This window comes from Lagenorhynchus albirostris, chromosome 19 (assembly GCF_949774975.1).
Source record: "Lagenorhynchus albirostris chromosome 19, mLagAlb1.1, whole genome shotgun sequence".
In the NCBI taxonomy this organism is placed as follows: Eukaryota; Metazoa; Chordata; class Mammalia; order Artiodactyla; family Delphinidae; genus Lagenorhynchus; species Lagenorhynchus albirostris.
This window is the reverse complement of record NC_083113.1, coordinates 7,068,070-7,087,665: the sequence shown is the minus strand read 5'-3', so window position 1 is coordinate 7,087,665 and position 19,596 is coordinate 7,068,070. Positions and strand designations below refer to the sequence as shown.

Genomic DNA, 19,596 nt, shown 5'->3' with positions numbered 1-19,596 from the left:
ATACCTGCAGCTCCTACCCTTTGCTTCTCCAAGTTGTACCCCAAAGTGGAGACCAAGGACCCTGCATAGAGTCACGTGTTGCAGACCACTTACCCTGCACACTCACAGCCAGGGAAGTGGCAGCAGCTTGGGCCTGGATGGGGCAAGTCTGGGATGACTGACACCCCAGATCAGTTCCTTCTATCTGGAGATGAAGGGCAGCTTCAGAAGCAGCAGTCATCCAGAGACTCTTCTGGACTGGACTGCCCCCACTCCTCCCTCTTTCAGGAGCTCCCCTTCTCCCCAGTGATGACCAGGGAAGTAAAGGCTGAGCTCTTCTCATCCAAAGTCTGATGATAACCTGTCAAGGTGGTTCCTTCCATCCAACTCTCCACTCATGTTGCCTCCCCCAAGTGTCCATCTCCATCCCCTTCAGAAAATGGATGGACTGTGGTCTCTCGCTGCTCTCCTCAAATTCTCTCAGAGCAGGGGAGTGTGGGGGGCACAGGACCTACCTGAAACAGAATCTTCTCAATCCTGGCTCTTAGCTCAGGCCTGATCACACAAGAAGCTTCAACAAAGGATGGCTGACCTCAAACTCATGTGCAAGGGGCTCCTTCTGGTCAGAGGCTGAAACAGAACTGGGGTGCTGGGTCCAGACCCAGAACTGGGCGTGATGTTTGCAGGTTTCTGGTGTCAGTTTCAGTTCAGAAAGCCACTGGATTTGCATGTGGCTCTCAGTCCATTCCCAGGTTTCCCATGAGCCCTGCACTCACACCTGCAGAATGAGTTCTAACTTCTGTACAAGCCCTCCAGCCTCAGAAAGTCTGCCCTCTTTATGGTATCTATCGAAGCTTCCTCTCCTTACCACACTACTACTTTTTCCAGACCTTGCCTGGCTTCCTCTGCACTTCATGATAACTCTCTCCATGCTGTGTTCCACTGAGTCCACAAGATCCTTTCCCCAATCTGAAAATTTACCGTTCATGGAGAATAAGGAAAACTTAGAATGTATTTCTGTGACCCATCAGCTAAACCAGACTTCTGATTCCTTTATTTGAGCTGAATCAGGACGTGGCCGAGCACCAGGCTTAGAAAATGGTCATAAACCACGTTCTCCGTCATCCAGAGTTCCATGACAGTATGAGAAAGGGGTTAAAAACAAGAACAAACTAGCAACCTACTGGAAATGAGGGGAGAAAGGGGAGGAATCTGACACAGGGAAGATTTTCTGCAGGGGGTAGAGTCAGCCCCGAGGGGCAAAGAACTGTGAGAAATGCATTGTGTCTCTGAAGCTAAGTCCCCTCTTCCCTAGGATGAGGAGGTTTTCAGGGGAGACTGAGGAGTTGGCTGTCCCCTGATGAGCACCTCTGTCCTGAGGGACAGAATGTCACGACTCCCATTCCTCCAGCCCTCTTTCCTCTGCAGTTGAGACAGGTCAGGGATCTGCCCCCAGGGGGCACTCCAACCACCCTGCCAGACCCCGGGGAGGTCCTAGCTGAACGGTTGACGCTGTCCATGGTTCTGGATCATAGCTGGGCACTGAGTTCAGGAAAACCCCAACTCCGTCAAGGACCCCAGTCCACAGACACAAGGTCCTGAGCCTCAGGCCAGCAGGGCACCTAAGTCGGAGGGGCTTCGGAAGGCTTTCTTTTTTAATTAATGTTGTCATAGTATCTAATTTTGTCTGCTTTTACATTTGACCTTCTCTATCCTTATAATTTAGACGCATATATTGTAAAGAGCATATACTTGGAATAAGAATCCAAGCTGACGCTCTGTTTTTAACGGAAGCATTTATCCAGTATAGTCAATGTAGGTACCCCACGTTACATTTTATCTTCTATATGTGCCACCAATTTCACATTATTTTATCTCTCCATTCTTGTCTTCTTTTGATTTACTAAGTTTTTATAGGATACTTTTAAAGACTTCTAGTTTGTAAGTCATACATTCTGATTCTATGCTTGTCGTCATTACCATAAAATTCCTGCATGCATAATTAACCTACTAAAGTAAATGAAAACCTCTATCTCCTCCTGGATAATCTGCAGATATTAGGAAATGTAAAGTCCACTTACCTCCCCCCACCCCCAGCTTTGGACTTAGCTGTTGTTATTGTCAGGAAATCTTTTTAAGTTTTTGGTCGCACCCCACAGCATGTGGGGTCTTAGTTCCCTGACCAGGGATTGAACCCATGCCCCCTGCATTGGAAGGCAGAGTCTTAACCACTGGACCTCTGGGGAAATCCCTACTGTTAGGAATTTTTAAACTATCTTCTATTGTTATTCTACCGGTAGAGAACCTCTCGTGTATTTGTTCTAAATTGTACTGCTTCCTCATTTTTGAATTATCTTTACAGAGTATAGGTTATAAAATTATATTTCAAGACAGTATTTGCTTTCTTCTGCTCTCCATGGTGCTACTTGATAAGTAAGTCAAACTGCTCTTCTTTGGAAGATAATTGGTCTTTTTTATATATAAATTTATTTATTTAATTTATTTGGCTGCGTTGGGTCTTCGTTGCTGCACGCGGGCTTTCTCTAGTTGCGACGAGCGGGGGCTACTCTTTGTTGTGGTGAGCGGGCTTCTCATTGTGGTGGCTTCTCTTGTTGCAGAGCACAGACTCTAGGCGCACAGGCTTCAGTAGTTGTGGCACGTGGGCTCAGTAGTTGTGGCTCTTGGGCTCTAGAGCACAGGCTAAGTAGTTGTGGTGCACAGGCTTAGTTGCTCCGCAGCATGTGGGATCTTCCAAGACCAGGGATCGAACCTGTGTCCCCTGCATTGGTGGGTGGATTCTTAACCACTGTGCTACCAGGGAAGTCCCCGTGAAGGACTTTAAATGCTGGGACAGATGCTTGCAATGTACTAAGACCAGGAAGCCACAAACAGGTTTGTGCAGGAGAGTAAGGGTCAGCCCTCTGGCTGTTGGGAAGATCCCTTTAGGGTCCATAAATGAGATAGGGAAGGGACTGGAGGTCAGGAGATGGAAATGTGCTGCAAGAATTGACAGACAAAAGTGAGGCAAGGGGCTTCTCTCGCGGCGCAGTGATTGAGAGTCCACCTGCTGATGCAGGGGACACGGGTTCGTGCCCCGGTCCGGGAAGATCCCACATGCCGCGGAGCGGCTGGGCCCGTGAGCCATGGCTGCTGAGCCTGCGCGTCCGGAGCCTGTGCTCCTCAACGGAAGAGGCCACAACAGTGAGAGGCCCGTGTACCGCAAAAAGAAAAAAAAAAAAAGTGAGGCAAGGAGATAAAGATTATGAACCGAATGTCAGGCTGAGGGGCTGATCTTTCCCTGGGGAGGCTTTGAAGAGTTCTGGGAAGGAGAATGACATCAACAAGTTGCCACCCTGTCCTCTGTGCCTGGCGTAAAAAATGAATAAAATGAAGCCTCAGTTTAATAGAGTCAGGAGACCAGAGGGAGACCTCTCACGGCCCGTGATGAGTAGAGCCCGACAGGAAGAAGAAAGACGGCTCTTCTTTCCTGGCAAGGACTCTGCCAATGAAAAGCCAGGGACTCTGTTTACTCTAGCCCCCAACTTCCTTCGCCCCTCTATAAAAGCGGTCTCCTTCCCTTGCTGTGTCAGAACTTGCCCATGGCTCATAACGGCTGCAGACCCCAAGTTGCCATGCTCAGCTAATGCCGGATAAACCCATGTTTGCTGGAGAAATGTCTGGCCGTCTATTTTTTTCAGGTCAACACTAGTCACCCCCAGCCTCAGGAGAACTTGCCAGGAGGACCTTTCTCTTCAAGGAAGAGAAACCAGCAGACACTAAGCACACGCCACATGACGGGACCTCTGTTGGTTGATTTTGATGTGTTCTTTCTTTAATTCTCACACAGCTTTGAGGTGAGACACATGATCTCTGATTTACAGAACGGAAAACTGAGACACAGAGATAAAGTGACTTGCTTGCTAACGATGCCTCAGGAAGTGCTGGAACCTGCATTTGATTGAGCCCAAGTCTCTAATCCTGTCACCTGTCTTCCTTCTGCTCTACCTGGGGACACTCATACAGTAGTTAATGCTAATACTGCCACAAAGCCTTCATCAACTAGTCCCTGACTTCTCCTTTTCCCCACAGAGGCTGTGATTCCTCCAGCCAGGACCAAGCTCTGGGCGAGTCCTCACTAGCTTGTGTTGATCTCTGAGTACTCGGTGGTGCTGGTGGCCTCCTGGTCCAAAGGCTCGCGAGACTTCATCCCGTGAAAGCTGAGGGAGGCGTAATGGAGCTCCTGTTGCTCCCCTGAAGGCGGGGCATCCTCTGCAGGGGACGACGTCTGGTCTGGGGGGCCGTCTGGCCAGGGCTTTTGCCTGGAACCCTGAGTAAAGGGGAGAAAAGGGAGTCAGAGAAGGAGTAAGGCAGGCACTTTCCCCTCCAAGGGAAAGTCGGCCTGAAGGGACATTTATTCATTCATCTTCGTATTCCACACGTGTTTCCTATGAACTCAAATATTCACTCATTCATTTACAGTTTTGTAATACTAAGACTGATTAGGCCATATCAAGGGCTTACGAATCATATTTAACCTTCACAGAAAGCCCCAGTATGAATGATACTCTCATTATACCCATTATACAGGTAGGAAAACTGAGGTGGGGAGAGGTAAAGTAACTTGCCCAAGGTCACTCATATAGTAAATGGCAGAGCCAGGACTCAAACCCAGGTCTGCTGTGTTACTGACAGTGTCTCCCGTGCCAAGTCCTGGGCGAGGGGCCAGGTGGACTGTGTGAGAAAACAGACATGGACCCTGACCTCAGGCAGCTTAGTTTGCTAGGAGCACTGGATTAGAGACAAGGAAACAAAGCAAATTTCTAACTTCCTGGTGTACTGTGAGATAGCTTATGCAGAAAACCAGAAACCAGAAAAGAGATGGCAATTCTGGTTTCCCTGGTGGTGCAGTGGTTAAGAATCCACCTGCCAATACAAGGGACATGGGTTCGAGCCCTGGTCCAGGAAGATCCCACATGCCATGGAGCAACTAAGCCCGTGTGCCACAACTACTGAGTCTGTGCTCTAGAGCCTGCGAAACACAACTACTGAGCCCGGGTGCCGTAACTACTGAGCCCGCGTGCCACAACTACTGAAGCCTGCATGCCTAGAGCCTGTGCTCTGCAACAAGAGAAGCCACTGCAATGAGAAGCCCACACACTGCAATGAAGAGTAGCCCCTGCTCTTCACAACTAGAGAAAGCCTGCACGCAGCAACGAAGACCCAACACAGCCATAAATAAATAATTTTTAAAAAGAGATGGCAATTCTGGATCCTGGGCCTGGGCTCCATAAAACAAAAATGAAAATAAAGCAGGACCCAAGTCTCCCAAAAAGATGGTACCCAGACACTGGTAAGCCATTTCCTTTTCTCTCTCAAGTCTGCCCACACCCCTACATCATCATGCTATAGAAGAGAGTGTTGAAAGCAACATTAGCCTTCAAAAGTAGCCCAGAAAGAAAAAAAAACGAGTTCCAGGTTAGGAACAAATGGTTTTATGACCTCAGCAAAAAAATAGAATATCCAGACAGAGCTGCCCGTATTAGACATGAGCAAGGTAAAATGAAATGACAAAGCAGCTAGGTGTATTGACGCTACTGCAGCCAAAGAGGGAGAAATAAGGATGTGCGTCCATTAATAATAGCCTTACCATGTATTAAGAAGGGAATAAATTGGTCATCATAAGGCAACATGCAGCTCAGATGAATAGACAGGAGAAAGTGATATGTGCATTCTTTCATTCAATACCTCTTTGCCGAGTGCTGGCTAGGAGTTAGGTGCCATTCTTGCAAATGAGGACATAAGAGGAACTGAAACAGCCCAAAATACCTGCCTTCATGCAGTTCCTTATTAGAGGGGGGAATAGTAACATTAGGTAACAGTTGTAAGCAATTTCCCCATGACCTAGGCACATTTCTAAGCATTTCTTGTAACAACCCAATGAAGCAGTTACCACCATATCCACAGTCTTATTTCCAGAAGAGAAAATAAAGAAACAGAGAGGTTAACTAACTTGTCCAAGGTCACACAGCTTGGAAGTGGTTGGATCGAGGACTTGAACACAGGAAGTTGAACTCCAGGGACTATGAAGCTCATCGCTTTACTATTCTGCCCACATTATGAAAGTTACAGAAAGGTTGAGAGTAAAATAATGGGGAAAACAAAGCTCTCTGTCACAGTTCTGTCAAGATAGTGAATTCACACATGCCACTGGCTCTATTCACCAAGATCCAGCAAAGAAGAACTACAGATAGAACTACAGGATGACAAAATTTTATAAATCAATTAGTCGATTGCTTGATAATCAATTGATCACACTGAAGTCCCTAGGGGGAAGTAAAGGCTAATGTGAACAAATGGGGTCGGGGAGGCGATGTGCTGCAGCCCAGGGCTGGGGAATCTGCCTTGTTGATAAGAGGATGTTTCCCCTCAAATGTGCTTGAATTCTGCTCCTTCCTCTCTTCTACTCTTGCCTTGGGACAATCATTGCCTGCAGAATTCAGACAGCGTTGGACAGGACGGTGATATGCAGGTGGCCAGAGGTAAGTGCTGCATCAGCACCGTAGCTTCCCTGGAGTGAAGAGGAGAGCAGAGATGGAGCCTCACTGGCCTCTGGGATTCTTGTCATCATTTTCTCCTTTCCAAACTCCAGAGTCCAGTGGATCAAAATCCACGAAGAGTCCCTGCCCAAAGCTCCTTCTCTCTGAGGGTCAGAAGGCAAAGGGGCGACTTAAGCTGCTTTCTTGGGGGGACAGGAAGTGGGAATGATGGGCAGTGGTTTTGGTGCCTGGGGGAGCTCCACCCTGGGGCTGGTCCCCGTTGCTCCTTTGAGCCGACACAGACTATCATCTGCCTTTCACCTTCACCCAATCAATACTCCAGACTGAGTAACTAACATCGCCAGGGGAATATGCCCTCCCAGCTCACAGGACTGGACACCCGTGGAGTGTAAATGTCCCAGAAGGAAAACAAGCCAACGGAACCTGGGAACTTCCTGTACCTCCAAAGCACAAGTATTAGAACACTTTGATCAAGGGTTTAAACTAAGCACGCTAAATGCACTAAGAGAAGTGAGTGATGATATTACCATCGTGAAAGTGAGAAGAAGAAATTAGGTACATCAGTCAATAACTCTGCAATATCTTTGTATGGTGACATATTGTAACTAGACATCATGGTGATCATTTTGAAACATACAGAAATAGCGAATCACTGTGTTGTGTAACAGGAACCAACATAGTGTTGTAGGTCAATTATATTTCAATAATGAGCAAACAAGAAAACTCATAGAAAAAGAGATCCGATTTGTGGTGATCAGAGGCGGGAGACTGGGGGAGGGGGAATTGGATGACGGTGGTCAAAAGGTACAAACTTCCAGTTATAAGATACATAAGTACTAGAAACGTACAACAGGATAATTATAATTGACACTGCTCTATGTTACATACGAAAGTTATTAAGTGAGTAAATCCTGAGTTCTCATCACAAGGAAAAAATTTTTTCTATTTCTTTAATTTTCTATCTATATGAGATGATGGATGTTTGCTAAACGTACTGTGCTAATCATTTCATGATATATGTAAGTCAAATCATTATTCTGTACACCTTAAACTTATACAGTGCTGTATGTCAAATATATCTCCAAACTGCGAGGAAAAAAAGGAAATTATATACATCAGAAATTATGTACATAAAATGTAAAACAAGAAGTCATGTAATCACGTAAATTATGTGAAAAGGAAATGTGTATGCAGTTCTGTAAAAAGTGGAAATATTATGTCTGAAAAATAGAATAGGAAGAACCCAATGGCGGAATGAAGAATAGAATGAATACAATTGAAGACACGTCAGTGAGCTGGAAGGGCCTTTGACGTCTCCCCTAGAAGGAAGTAGGGAAGGATGAAGCACACAACATATGAAAAGAATAGTTGGGACTTCCCTGGTGGTCCAGTAGGTAAGACTCCGCACTCCCAATTCAGGGGGCCAGGGTTCAATCCCTCTTCGGGGAACTAGATCCCGCATGAATGCTGCAACTAGAGCCTGGCACAGCCAAAATAAATAAATATTTTTTAAAAAAAGAAAAGAAAAGTTACAATAGATAGAGGACAGAAATAGAAGATCTCAGCTCAGATTATAATAGTCCCCAAATGATATGCTTTTTTTTTTTTTTGCCACGCCACACGGCATGTGATGTGGGATCTTAGTTCCCCAACCAGAGATCCAACCCTCCACCCCTGCATTGGAAGCATGGAGTCTTAACCACTGGACCGCCAGGGAAATCCCAACAGTCCCCAAATGAGATAAAAAGGAAATTAAAAGAAGAAGAAATATTTGGACAAAAATAGTGGAGATAAAATTGCCAGAATTAAAGAAAAAATGAACCACTTCAGCTCAAAGGACCCCACAGACACAAGAAAAAAGACAAGGAAAAGCCAACATCCAAATAGAGTATTCTTAAAAATATCAAAACCAAGGAGAAACGTATAAACCTTTCCAGGGAGAATGAGTGGATTACCTACCAATGTGCGAGCCCTAAGATTTCTAACAGCGATACTGGGTACAAGAAACAATGAATAAAGTGTTCAAAGCATTGAAGCGAAATCACCTTGATCCTGGAATCAATATCCTGCCAAATGAAATTCAACTGTAGGGGCATAAAAATATTTTCAGACACAAGTCTTAATACAGGAAAACCCAAATGAGAACATGTTGGGAGGAAGAATTCAAATAAGAAGAATTCAAATAAAAATAACAAAACTAAGAAACCACACGCAAGAAATATAGGATACAAAGGTGCTCAAACACCTCAGTAAAATGTGTACCTGTATATATTTTTTTAAGAAGACCAGAGAACGGAAAAATGTTAAGTGTGTTCATAATTACCCAGAATGAAAACTGGAGATCTAGAAAAAGAACCAACATTACAGTAGAAGGTGGACAGAGGGGAAACCAATAGATATGAAAGCACTCGAGTTCTTTCTGTTAGGTGTAAGACAGAGATATTAAATGTTGAAATAAGAAAGGAGAAAATGAAATATTGAAAAAAATTGGAACCAAACAGAAGGGAAAGGTAAAATGGTACAAAGAAATCCACATGTATCAATAACCACAATAAATCCAAAGAGAGTGAACTCAACAGAGGATGTGAAATTGGAGTTTTTAAAACCTGGTTATATACTATTTAAAAGAATCACTGCCAAAGCATAAGTAAAATGTTGGAAGGGGGTGGGGAGAGGAAAGGATGGAGAAATATTATCCTTTCTAACTGACCAATGACAAATTGGTGTATCTGTTTTAAGATCTAACCAAATAGACTTTAAAACAAAAAGTATCAGTAGGCACAAAGACAATCACTACATGTGATTAAATGTGATAAAATGTTCAATTCACTAAGATACAATACTTCTAAAATATACAGTTTTAATTTAAAAATACATCAATTATAAGAAATACATTTGCTAGAACTCCAGGGAAAAATTGACAAGTAAACTATCATAACATAAGATTTCAAATATTGACAGGTCAGGAAGACCTATTAGGAAAGATATGGATTTGGATTTGAACAATACAGTTAACACACTGGCCTACTGATCTTACCTAGAATTTATGAAATAGGAAATATTTTTTTTTCTGAAGCATATAGGAAATATTTACAAACATTCATCACATACCAGGCCACAGATCAAGTCTCAACAAATTTAAAAAATAGGTATCATAAAAACCATGCACTCTGAGAAAAAACTCAATGTATTTAGAATTTAAGGATGGAAAGACGTTTTAAAATCCCCATACATTTGGATTTTTTTTTAAATCCCCAATAATTTAAGATTCCAAAAAGAAATCACAATAGGGTTTTAGCAATATTTAGAACTGAATGATATTAAAATAACACATTTCAAAATGTGTGGAATGAAATTAAAGTCATATTCTGAGAGAAATTTATCCAAAAATACTTTTATAATGAAAGAAGTGTGCTATATATTAATAAGCTAAGTATCCAGCTTAAAAACATAGTGAAAGAGGGCTTCCCTGGTGGCGCAGTGGTTGAGAGTCCGCCTGCCGATGCAGGGGACACAGGTTCGTGCCCCGGTCCGGGAAGATCCCACATGCCATGGACCGGCTAGGCCCATGAGCCATGGCCGCTGAGCCTGCGCTCCGCAACGGGAGAGGCCACAACGGTGAGAGGCCCGCGTACCGCAAAAAAAAAAAAAAAAAAAAAAAGTAAAAGGAGCAGCTCTGTGTGGACAAATGGTGGGGAAATGAAAAGAAATTGACTACTGTACAAACAACCTGCCCACAATCTGAAGTGTCACACGGACTTCCATTACCACACGAGGCAGTCTTGGTGCGCTCACTTCCCCACCATTTATTCAGGGGAGTGAGTCATTTGTTGAAATCTGAAACCTCTCAGAAGAAAAATACACCTGCAGGGGTTGCAGGAGGCTAGGCGTTTCTTCTTCAGTACCTGAAGCCCGAAAGGACCAGCTGATTCTTGAAGGAAACGACATTACATGTGCATCAAACTCAGCTGCTTTGATTCAGCAAGCCACGACCGTTAAAAACAAGAATATTACAAATTTTTCAGATGGTATCTTTATCTCTGAAAAGGAATGGTTCAGCAGGCTTATGGATAAGATCTAAGAATTTTCCAGCTACAAATGCAACACGATTCTAAATGGCACCCAAGACCAATTTGTGATTTTTTAAAATTAATTAATTAATTTATTTTTGGCTATGTTGGGTCTTCGTTTCTGTGCGAGGGCTTTCTCTAGTTGCGGCGAGCGGGGGCCACTCTTCATCACTGTGCGCGGGCCTCTCACTGTCGCGGCCTCTCTTGTCGCGGAGCACAGGCTCCAGACGCGCAAGCTCAGTGGTTGTGGCTCACGGGCCCAGTTTCTCCGCGGCATGTGGGATCTTCCCAGAACCCGTGTACCCTGCATCGGCAGGCAGATTCTCAACCACTGCGCCACCAGGGAAGCCCCTGTGATTTTTTTTTAATTACAAAAACAACCTCATATGTTTTGAAAAAACTTTTTTTTTCATTCTGCATACCAGCAATGAGCAATCAGAAAATGCACTTTAAAAAAGATAGCATCGGCCTCTTGCCTTCCAAGATGGCCCACACTCTATGGAGTGTGTATCTCCCTGAATAAACCTTCTTTCGCTTTGTCTTGCTCTTGAATCCTTGCCTGCGCAAAGCCAAGAACCCACACTGGGCGGCCATCCCCGGGACGCAGACATGACTTGGGACGTGACCATCCTCTCGCGCCCCACTCTCTTTCCTGCAACATCTTTCCTGGCACCCAATGCGGGGCCTCCAAGGCCATAATCTCGATCTGCCTACTGGGCTATGGCTCCCCTCTGAAGGGTGGCTGGGACTTACCCTGAGCCACGTAGATTCAAGTAGCCCGTTAAGGGGCAGCTGACGTCGCCTGCAGGGTCTGCCAGAGAGCAGTTCTCTGGCCGTGAAGAAGCGCACTGAGGCCAAGGCTTTTCCCCCTCCGTCCTTCTCATTCTCCTATTGCCCTGTCTCTGTGGACTTGAAAAGATCCACCCAGACGACCACCAAACATCCAAATTAAGACTGCGCGGCAAGTAACTGACAACTTGGTTGGGTCTAAAGAACTCCTGCCAGGGGTTTTATCTGGTGGCGCAGTGGTTGAGAACCCGCCTGCCAATGCAGGGGACACGGGTTCGAGCCCTGGTCTGGGAGGATCCCACATGCCTCGGAGCAACTAGGCCCGTGAGCCACAACTACTGAGCCTGCGCGTCTGGAGCCTGTGCTCCGCAACAGGAGAGGCTGCGACAGTGAGAGGCCCGCGCACCGCGATGAAGAGTGGCCCCCGCGTGCCGCAACTAGAGAAAGCCCTCGCAGAGAAACCGAAGACCCAACATAGCCAAATATAAAAAAATAAAATAAATAAAATAAAAAAGATAGCATTTACAATAGTAACAATAACTAGTATTTAGGAAGAAAAATAGAAAAAGATGACCAAGACCTGTGTGAAGGAATTGTCTCTCTTTCTTGAAAACATTTTTTAAAAGACTTAAATGAATAGACATATCCATTTTTCGTGGGTTAGAAGACTTAAACTCAAAACCAAGTACACTCTTCCTGAATTGATCTATGGGTTCAATGTAATTCCAATCAAAACTCCAACAGGAGTACTTTTTTTGGAACTTGACAAACTGACTCTAACATTTAAATAGAACAACAAAGGGCCAAGGATAGGCAAGACAGCTTCTGAAAAAGATTCAGGAGAAGGTTTTGCTCTGTTAGGTACCAGGACTTATGTTTGAGTTTATAGATTCTGTTGACTGTAGACACAGTTCTGACTCAGGGACTATAAAATTGATGATTGGAATAGAAGAGGCCACAGATCGAGGCCCACCCACGTATGGAATTTTGATGTATGGCAAAAATGGCATGGCAGATCAGTAGGGGAGGGAGCGAAGGACTATTCTATATAAATGAAGGAAGGACATATATAGATCAACACTGCACACCACACACAAAACTCAACTCCCGGTAGATGAAGTCTTTAAATGTCAACAGGAAAACAAAACTTTTCATAGAAACTATACTTGAATATCCTTCTAATCTTAAGATGGGGAAGAGTTTCTTAAATGAGACCCAAAAGGCACTCAATAGAAAAGAGAAGACTGGTAAACATGGTTATATTACAATTCAGAACTTACCATAATCAGAGGTCACCTTTAAAAAAAGTGAAGATAAGCTACTCACTGGGAGAAGATATTTACCATGTATATAACCAGAAAGAAAAAAAAAGTATAAAAATGTATAAAGAACTCCAACAAATTTAATAAGAAAAAGTCCAACATCCAGTAGGGGAATGGGCCGTAGATGGGACCTGGCATTTTATAGAGAACATGTTCAGATGCCACTGAAGACATAGAGAGACTTTTGTTTTCATTGGTAACCAAGGAAATGCAAACCAACACCATAGTGAGATGGTGAGATGACAAAAAAAAAAAAAAAAATGGAGAAAACCAAGTGTTGGAGAGATTGTAGATCAACAGAATCTGATAAGTACCGATGGGAGTATAAATGAATGCAGTTGCTTTGGAAAACCATTTGTCATGATCTTGTAAATATGAACTTTACATGCACTATGACCTAGTAATTAAATTCTTAAGTAATGCTAAAGAAAAACTCTCACATGTGAACACAGTGAGACACGAATAAGAATGTTTGTAAGAGCAACACCTGGAAACAACTCAAATGTCCATCAATACAAGCTTAGATAATAGACATAATAATAAAATGAATTATTATACAATGGAGAACTGCAACTTTATGTAAAAATAGGAATGACTCTTTGTGACCTAATGTTGCATCTACAAAGCGAGTCCAAGAAGAGTATGCGGAACGTGAAGCCCTTTGTAGGTTCAGAAGCAATTAAACTAAACAGTGTACATTTTGGGTAAACATATATGTGATAACACCAGCAACAAAAGATTCAGAGCAGGGCTACCCTAGTGGCGCAGTGGTTAAGAACTGCCTGCCAATGCAGGGGACACGGGTTCGAGCTCTGGTCCGGGAAGATCCCACATGCCGCGGAGCAACTAAGCCCGTGTGCCACAACTACTGAAGCCCGCGCACCTAGAGCCCACGAGCCACAACTACTGAGCCCATGCGCCACAACTACTGAAGCCCGTGCGCCTAGCGCCTGTGCTCCACAACAAGAGAAGCCACTGCAATGAGAAGCCCGCGCAGCGCAACGAAGAGTAGCCCCCGCTCGCCACAACTAGAGAAAGCCCACGTGCCTCAACGAAGACCCAACACAGCCAAAAATAATCAATAAATTAAATAAATTAATTAAAAAAAAAGAGATTCAGAGCAGTGGTTACTGAGGATGGATCAGGGAGCAACATGGGTAGATAAAAGTCATCATCAATGTTTGAAGTCTTAGGTTGGACAGGAGGTTTACATTTGCTTATCATATTATGAAAAACAAAGCGAACACTGCATGTTCCAGTGATAATAGCTTGGTCACGAGCAAAGCATTTTGGATAACTCCATTTAGGGCAACACAAGCCCAATTTTAAAACAGAGAAGGGGGGTCGTGCTGGACAGGAACAGAGTGAGAGAAAATTACAACCCTTGCCCTCTCAAGGACTTTACAAATACGATGAGAGGGTGGAGACAGGTAAATATAGTGATGTTGTGTGATGTGACCCTCAGTACGGGGGCGGACACAGAGCTCTGGGGATATAGAGAAGGGAGGGATGGGCATTGACAGGGAGGGAGAGGACAAAGGTTTCCCAGAGTCAGAGATGTTGATATTGGAGCTAGAAGGAGGAGGCGAGGTGGTCTGGTCGAAATGAGGAAGGAAGGGCATTTCAGGTAGAAGGAACTGTACATTCAAAGGCTCTGAGTCATCAGGTAATAGATTGCTATGGAGACAGTGAGAAGGCCAGTGTAGCTGGACCCTAGGGCAGGACCAGTGGCTGGAGCAGCCATCAGGGGAGACCTCAGGAAGGACTTCGTATATCAGACCAAGGATTAGGACTTGATTCTCTAAGCAATGGTAGCAAACAACAGCTTTGAAACTCCAGAAGGGCTGGAAAGTACTGGTTTGGGGGAGATGGTTCTGGAAGGCTGTATCTGGCAAAGAGGTGAGGTTGGCTCAGTGGTCAGCAGAGGGCCATTGCGTCTGGGGGATGAAGGGGAAGAACAGAAGGGGAGTCAATGCCCAGGTGTCCGCCCGGGGGACCAGGGAGGAGCAGGAAATACTGAGGAACTCAGTCTGGACCCACCGAGTGGATACGCCCAGGGCTCCCACTGCAGGAGAAGACGCCCACATCACTCACCCAGGCGATGGTACCCATGACGGGGTCTTCACCATCCACACCCTCTGGTCTCCTGGCTGCCTGCTTTCTGCGGGCTTTCAATCTAGGAGAAGAAACCAGTGGAAGAGAAGAGAAGAAACTGCAGCCAGGCCGGCTCGGGCAAAGGCAAGCAGGCTGCCCCCACTCCCTGGTAAGACAACTCAGGCATCCGGACCCTGGAACCGGACTTGGAGGCCTTCCTGACGTGCAAGTGAGTGCTTCATCCTCCTGGATGACCAGGACCTTGGCCAAGACTGAATTTCCATCCCTAAAGACCCCGCTTACACATGAAAACTTGTACGTGAATGTTATTATTATTGGCAAATGATAGCCAAAAAGTGGAAACAACCCAAATGTCCATCAGTGGATGAGCGGATGGGTAGAAACGTGCTCCATTCATACCAGGGAACATTATTCGGAAATAAAAAGGAACAAAGTACGGACACATGCCACAACGTGCACGAACCTTGAAATCATCACGCTAAGCAAAAGGGGTCAGTCACAAGGGACCACATATTTTATGATTCCACAATGTCCGGAATAGACAACTCTAGAGGGACTCAGATTCGTGGTTGTCTAGGGCAGGGGACGGATCAGATGGGATGACAAGGGGTGTGCGTTTCCTTTTGGTTTCATTTCAGGGGCTAATGAAAAAGTTCTATCAAAATCATGGTGATGGACACACAACTCTGAATAGACTGAAAGCCAATAAATTGTACACCTTAAATGTATGGGAATTCTATCTCACGAAGGCTGTTACCTATTCCCCCCCAGCCCCGCAAAAAAAAAAAAAAGACCCCCTCTGGATCTAGTCTACTCAGCGCTGCCTTTCTGGGGTTAAATGACCGTTCTCTGGACTGCCTACCACACACACCTCCCTGTACACCTCCCCAAGAACACAGGCTTACAGGCAAAAGAAGATAACACACAAGCACAGTGACAGCAGGGCCATGGCACCGGCACCTGCAAGGGCCCCACGAACCACTCCGGTCAGGGATGCCGGTTTCCCTGCAGAGGAGAGGGCTGTGAGATGAGCTCACTCCCAAGATTCAGTCTCTTGCCTTCCCACCTCCTTGCAGAACTTGCTGGAGAACCCCTTCAGGTCTGAGATGGGGCACCCTGTCCTAGCAACCACCTTCTGTCCAGGCCCCAGCCCCTCTCCCTCCAAGCATCATCTTCTAGGACCTTAACTCCTTTCCCCCTAAGCCTCTGCCCTCAACAGGCCCCCTGACCTGGCAGCAGCAGGACCGTGGCGCTCTGGGCCCCGTGGACGTTCTGGGCCTCGCAGCTGAGTCTGAGGCCAGAGCTGAGCCCCTCGCGGAGGCTCAGGGAGCTGTTGACCCAGGGCCCAGCCGAGCTGGAGGTGACCTTGAAGGAGGCGTTGCTGAAATTCCCCTCCAGCAGCCCCTCCCCCAGCCGCCAGCGCAGGGAGGGGGCCGGCTGGGCTTGGGAGGAACAGTCGCAGTGCAGACCCTCATCTTCCTGGGAGCAGGAGGGTCCCAGCAGCTGCGGGGGGTCTGTACAGAGGGAGAAGTGTCAGCGGTGCCCCTCCCCTCACCTGGGCCCAGGTGTCCTGCCCCCAGGGGTCCCCGCACTCACAGACCACCGAGAGGCTCAGAGACGTATTCTGGGAGCCCAGAGGGTTCTGAGCTCGGCAGGTGAATTCTCTTTCTGCAGCGCCTAAGCCTGGCAGCTCCAGGATCTTGGTGCTGGAGATGCGGGTGGCGTTCAGGGCTGGGGACGCCCGGAACCAGCTCAGCTGTGCAGGGGGGTTGCTGTCAGCCACACAGAGCAGCTGCAGAGCCTGGCTCGCCGAGATGAGAAGGGATGAGCTGTTTTGTAGAGCCTTGAGGGCTTTGGGGGAAAGTGCAGCGAGAGCTGGGAGAGGCTGAGGTCTCATCCCTCCCGCCTTCCTAGGATCTAGTTGGCCTCTCCCCCTCCTCCCCTGGCCCGCTAGCTTGCTTCGGTGTGGGTTCCAAGGCTGGACCCTCACACCCTAAGGAGGTTGACACAACGTGTCTGGGCCTCGTATCTTCAGGGAAGGCTCAGTGTCTCGATGGGACGTGCCTGGGTTGTTTGGTGGACAGAGCACAGAGAGCCTCAAGCCTTGGGAAACTGATTCAGTGAAGGCACCAGGAAATGGGACGCAGGTGGTTCTGTGGAGGAAAACCACAGAGCACAACCATGGTGAAGTGAAACGGGCTTTGAACAGAGTGTGTGAGTGCGTATGTGTGTGGTGCATGTGTGTGTGTGGCCTGTATGTGTATGTCCATGCGTGTGTGGGTGCATGTGCGTCTGTGCATTTCTGTATGCGTCTGTGTGGATGTGTAGAGATGTGGATGTGGATACGTGTGTACGTGCATGTATATATGTGTGTGTGTGTGTGTGTGTATATGTGTATTGAATCTGCGTGTGGACTAGCGCCTGGGAGGTGGGGGAGAGAAGGTGGTGATTTTTATCCTTGCTCTTCCCATATGTGACGGCATTCAAGTCCTAATCCCACCCTCTCTGCTTGGAGGTGGTCCCAGGAGCTGGACCCAGCCCCGGAGAAGAGAGGTCCTTTCCTACCTGTGACATTTCTGAAGCAGAGGTTGATACTGAGGTTCCACGGAGCATCTAGGATGGAAAGATATGGCCTTGCTTCAGAGCTGAGCAGTGGGATGGAAACTGACCCAGCACCCAAGGAAGGAAACCAGGAAGGGGGCATGGCTGTCCTCATGGCCTCTCCCCACCTCGGCTCCCAAGGTGCAGATCCATAAAAGAGTGAGCTGGCCCTCGTTCTGTCCCTGCCCTCTACACACACACACACACACACACACACACAGCCGACTGCCCTCAGGGACCCAGCCCCCCTCCAAACTCACATGACACATTGAGTCGGATGGTTCTCTCCATGGTCACTTGATCTCCTTGGAGTTCCACTCGACAGGTGAGGTTGGTGCCGTGGTCCTGGGGCCTCGGGGTGAAGGTGAGCACCGAGGAGTGGAGGGTCTCTGGGTCCATGGCATCAAGGGCATCCCCCGCCCAGGAGAATGAGAAAACTCTTCCCCCATCACAGACTAGTGACAGGTGGCAAGTCAGGTTTGTGGGGCGGCCGGACTCCAGAGCCTCCAGAAAATGGATGTCAGGTTTCTCTGTTGGGGCTGACGAGAAGAGAGGGAGATGCCTGGGCCCCAGGGGGGTGGGGGCCCAGAATGTGACCCTGAGAGGGACCAGTGCTTCAGAGCCACAGCTCACCCCAGGTCCTGTGTCTCTTCTGAACCCCTAAACCCCAAGACCTGGAGCAGGGAGTGGTCCTGTGTCCTGTTCCTGTTCTAATACGGGAGTCTCCACATCCCAGGGTCCTCTCCTGGGCCCCTGCCATACCTGTCACCTGCAAATTCAGCTTCTTATCTCTGTAGCTGTATTTCCTATCACCTCTCTCCACTCGGAAGAAGTAGACTCCTGTGTCGCTCATCCTGGCATCTCTGATGTTCAGGGAGCAGTTCTCTTCCCTGTGGTCCCGGAGGAGGTGGAATCGGCCCTGGGTCTCTGGCTTCACTTGTCTACCTGGGTTGTTTGTGGCCACAGGATCACTGCGGTGTATGTCGTCCCCTTCCCGGAACCAATAGATGAAGGGTTCTCCATAGAAGTACCACGAACTCCAAGGGTAGGAAAAAGAGCAGGGCACGTAGACACCCAGGCATGCCTGCACCGTCACTGATTCCTGCACTAGGAGCCGGTACCCCCGGTCCTCCTGCAGGGACCCTGGGGGACACAGAGGCTCCGCTGAAGCTCCAGCCCCTCCCCCACCCTTGCCGCCCCTCCTCCCTCGGCCCACTCACCCCCCCAAAGCAGGGGCAGCAGCAGCAGGGGCACCATGTCCGCGTCCGCCAGCGCAGAGCCCGGGTCCAAGTGCCTCAGTCAGGGAAGGAAGCGCCGCGAATGTGGGGAGCGACCGAGGAAGCCCCAACAGGAAGCCAGTGGGTGACAGCGACAGCCTTGGCCAAGCAGAAGGGGAACTTGGACGCCACAGGCCACAGGAGGGGGCAGGTCTCTCCCATTTGCAGCTGCAGACTGCGAGCTACTGAAATGTGAGGCTTGTCTAGGCACCCAAGGCCCCACAGCTGTAGCCCTTCCCCCTGCACTGTTGTCTACACGGGGAAGAGAGCATCACCTGTCCAGCTCCCTGGGGATCAGGGCCTCTGGGAGGTCAAAGAGCAAATTCATTATCACATGTTGAAGGGAGCCCAGGCTGAGGGTCCAGGTGATGGAGGCCTGCCCCCAAGTCAGGAGAAAGGTAAGTTCTCAGCAACAAGCATGTCAGTTGGACATGACTCGGTCCACAGTGGTCACAGAGCAGTGGTCGCCACCAGTGACCTGGAGCCTCCTGACCCCATGGAGTTAGGTCCCCGTTCCCATCACTGTCCTCGTCCCAGGCAGCCTCAGACTCTGGTCCTGGTGTTGATGCCCAAAGCAGACCGAGCACAGGGTGTTTCGAATGTGGGAGTTGAAGGCAAGGAGTGCCCGGGTTGGAACCCAGACACCTGCTCACCTACCAACTCACCTGCCACCTGTTCAACTTTACCAGTTACTTAGCCTCTCTGTGCCTCAGTTTGCTCATCTGAAAAACAGAGACACTAGCAGAAATGCTGTGTGAGGATTAGATGTGTTCATATGTGTCAAGTGCTTAGGACACAGCCTGGCACTGATACTTATTCAGCTAAGGCTTTGAGGACACCTGCTGTGTGCCATGCCCCCAGGTAGGGGCTATGTAGGGGCTGGAGA

General features: G+C 47.6%; 1 protein-coding gene across 2 annotated transcripts; it reads right to left on the bottom strand.

The window, feature by feature from the left end:
* Positions 1-3,883: 3,883 nt before the first annotated feature.
* Positions 3,884-18,690, bottom strand: LOC132509411 (sialic acid-binding Ig-like lectin 5). Of its 2 annotated transcripts, XM_060130425.1 has the most exons (9): positions 18,654-18,690; positions 18,196-18,576; positions 17,694-17,972; positions 17,398-17,445; positions 16,429-16,683; positions 16,062-16,346; positions 15,738-15,837; positions 14,812-14,893; positions 3,884-4,306 (listed from the first exon to the last, which is right to left on the bottom strand). In XM_060130425.1, exons 1-9 carry the CDS (start codon positions 18,688-18,690, stop codon positions 4,115-4,117), a joined length of 1,659 nt encoding a protein of 552 aa, XP_059986408.1. In that variant the 3' UTR covers positions 3,884-4,114. The 2 variants fall into 2 exon arrangements, with proteins under 2 accessions (XP_059986408.1, XP_059986409.1); XM_060130426.1 differs by lacking the exon at positions 16,062-16,346.
* Between the last annotated feature and the right edge of the window lie 906 nt (positions 18,691-19,596).

Excerpts from the sequence above, each read along its gene's own strand:
- LOC132509411 (XM_060130425.1), bottom strand. The coding sequence starts at position 18,690 with ATGGTGCCCCTGCTGCTGCTGCCCCTGCTTTGGGGGG. Across the intron at positions 17,973-18,195 it reads GCTGAATTTGCAGGTGACAG|CCCCAACAGAGAAACCTGAC; the intron begins GTATGGCAGGGG and ends TCTTCTCGTCAG. Across the intron at positions 17,446-17,693 it reads CATCCGACTCAATGTGTCAT|ATGCTCCGTGGAACCTCAGT; the intron begins GTGAGTTTGGAG and ends TTTCCATCCTAG.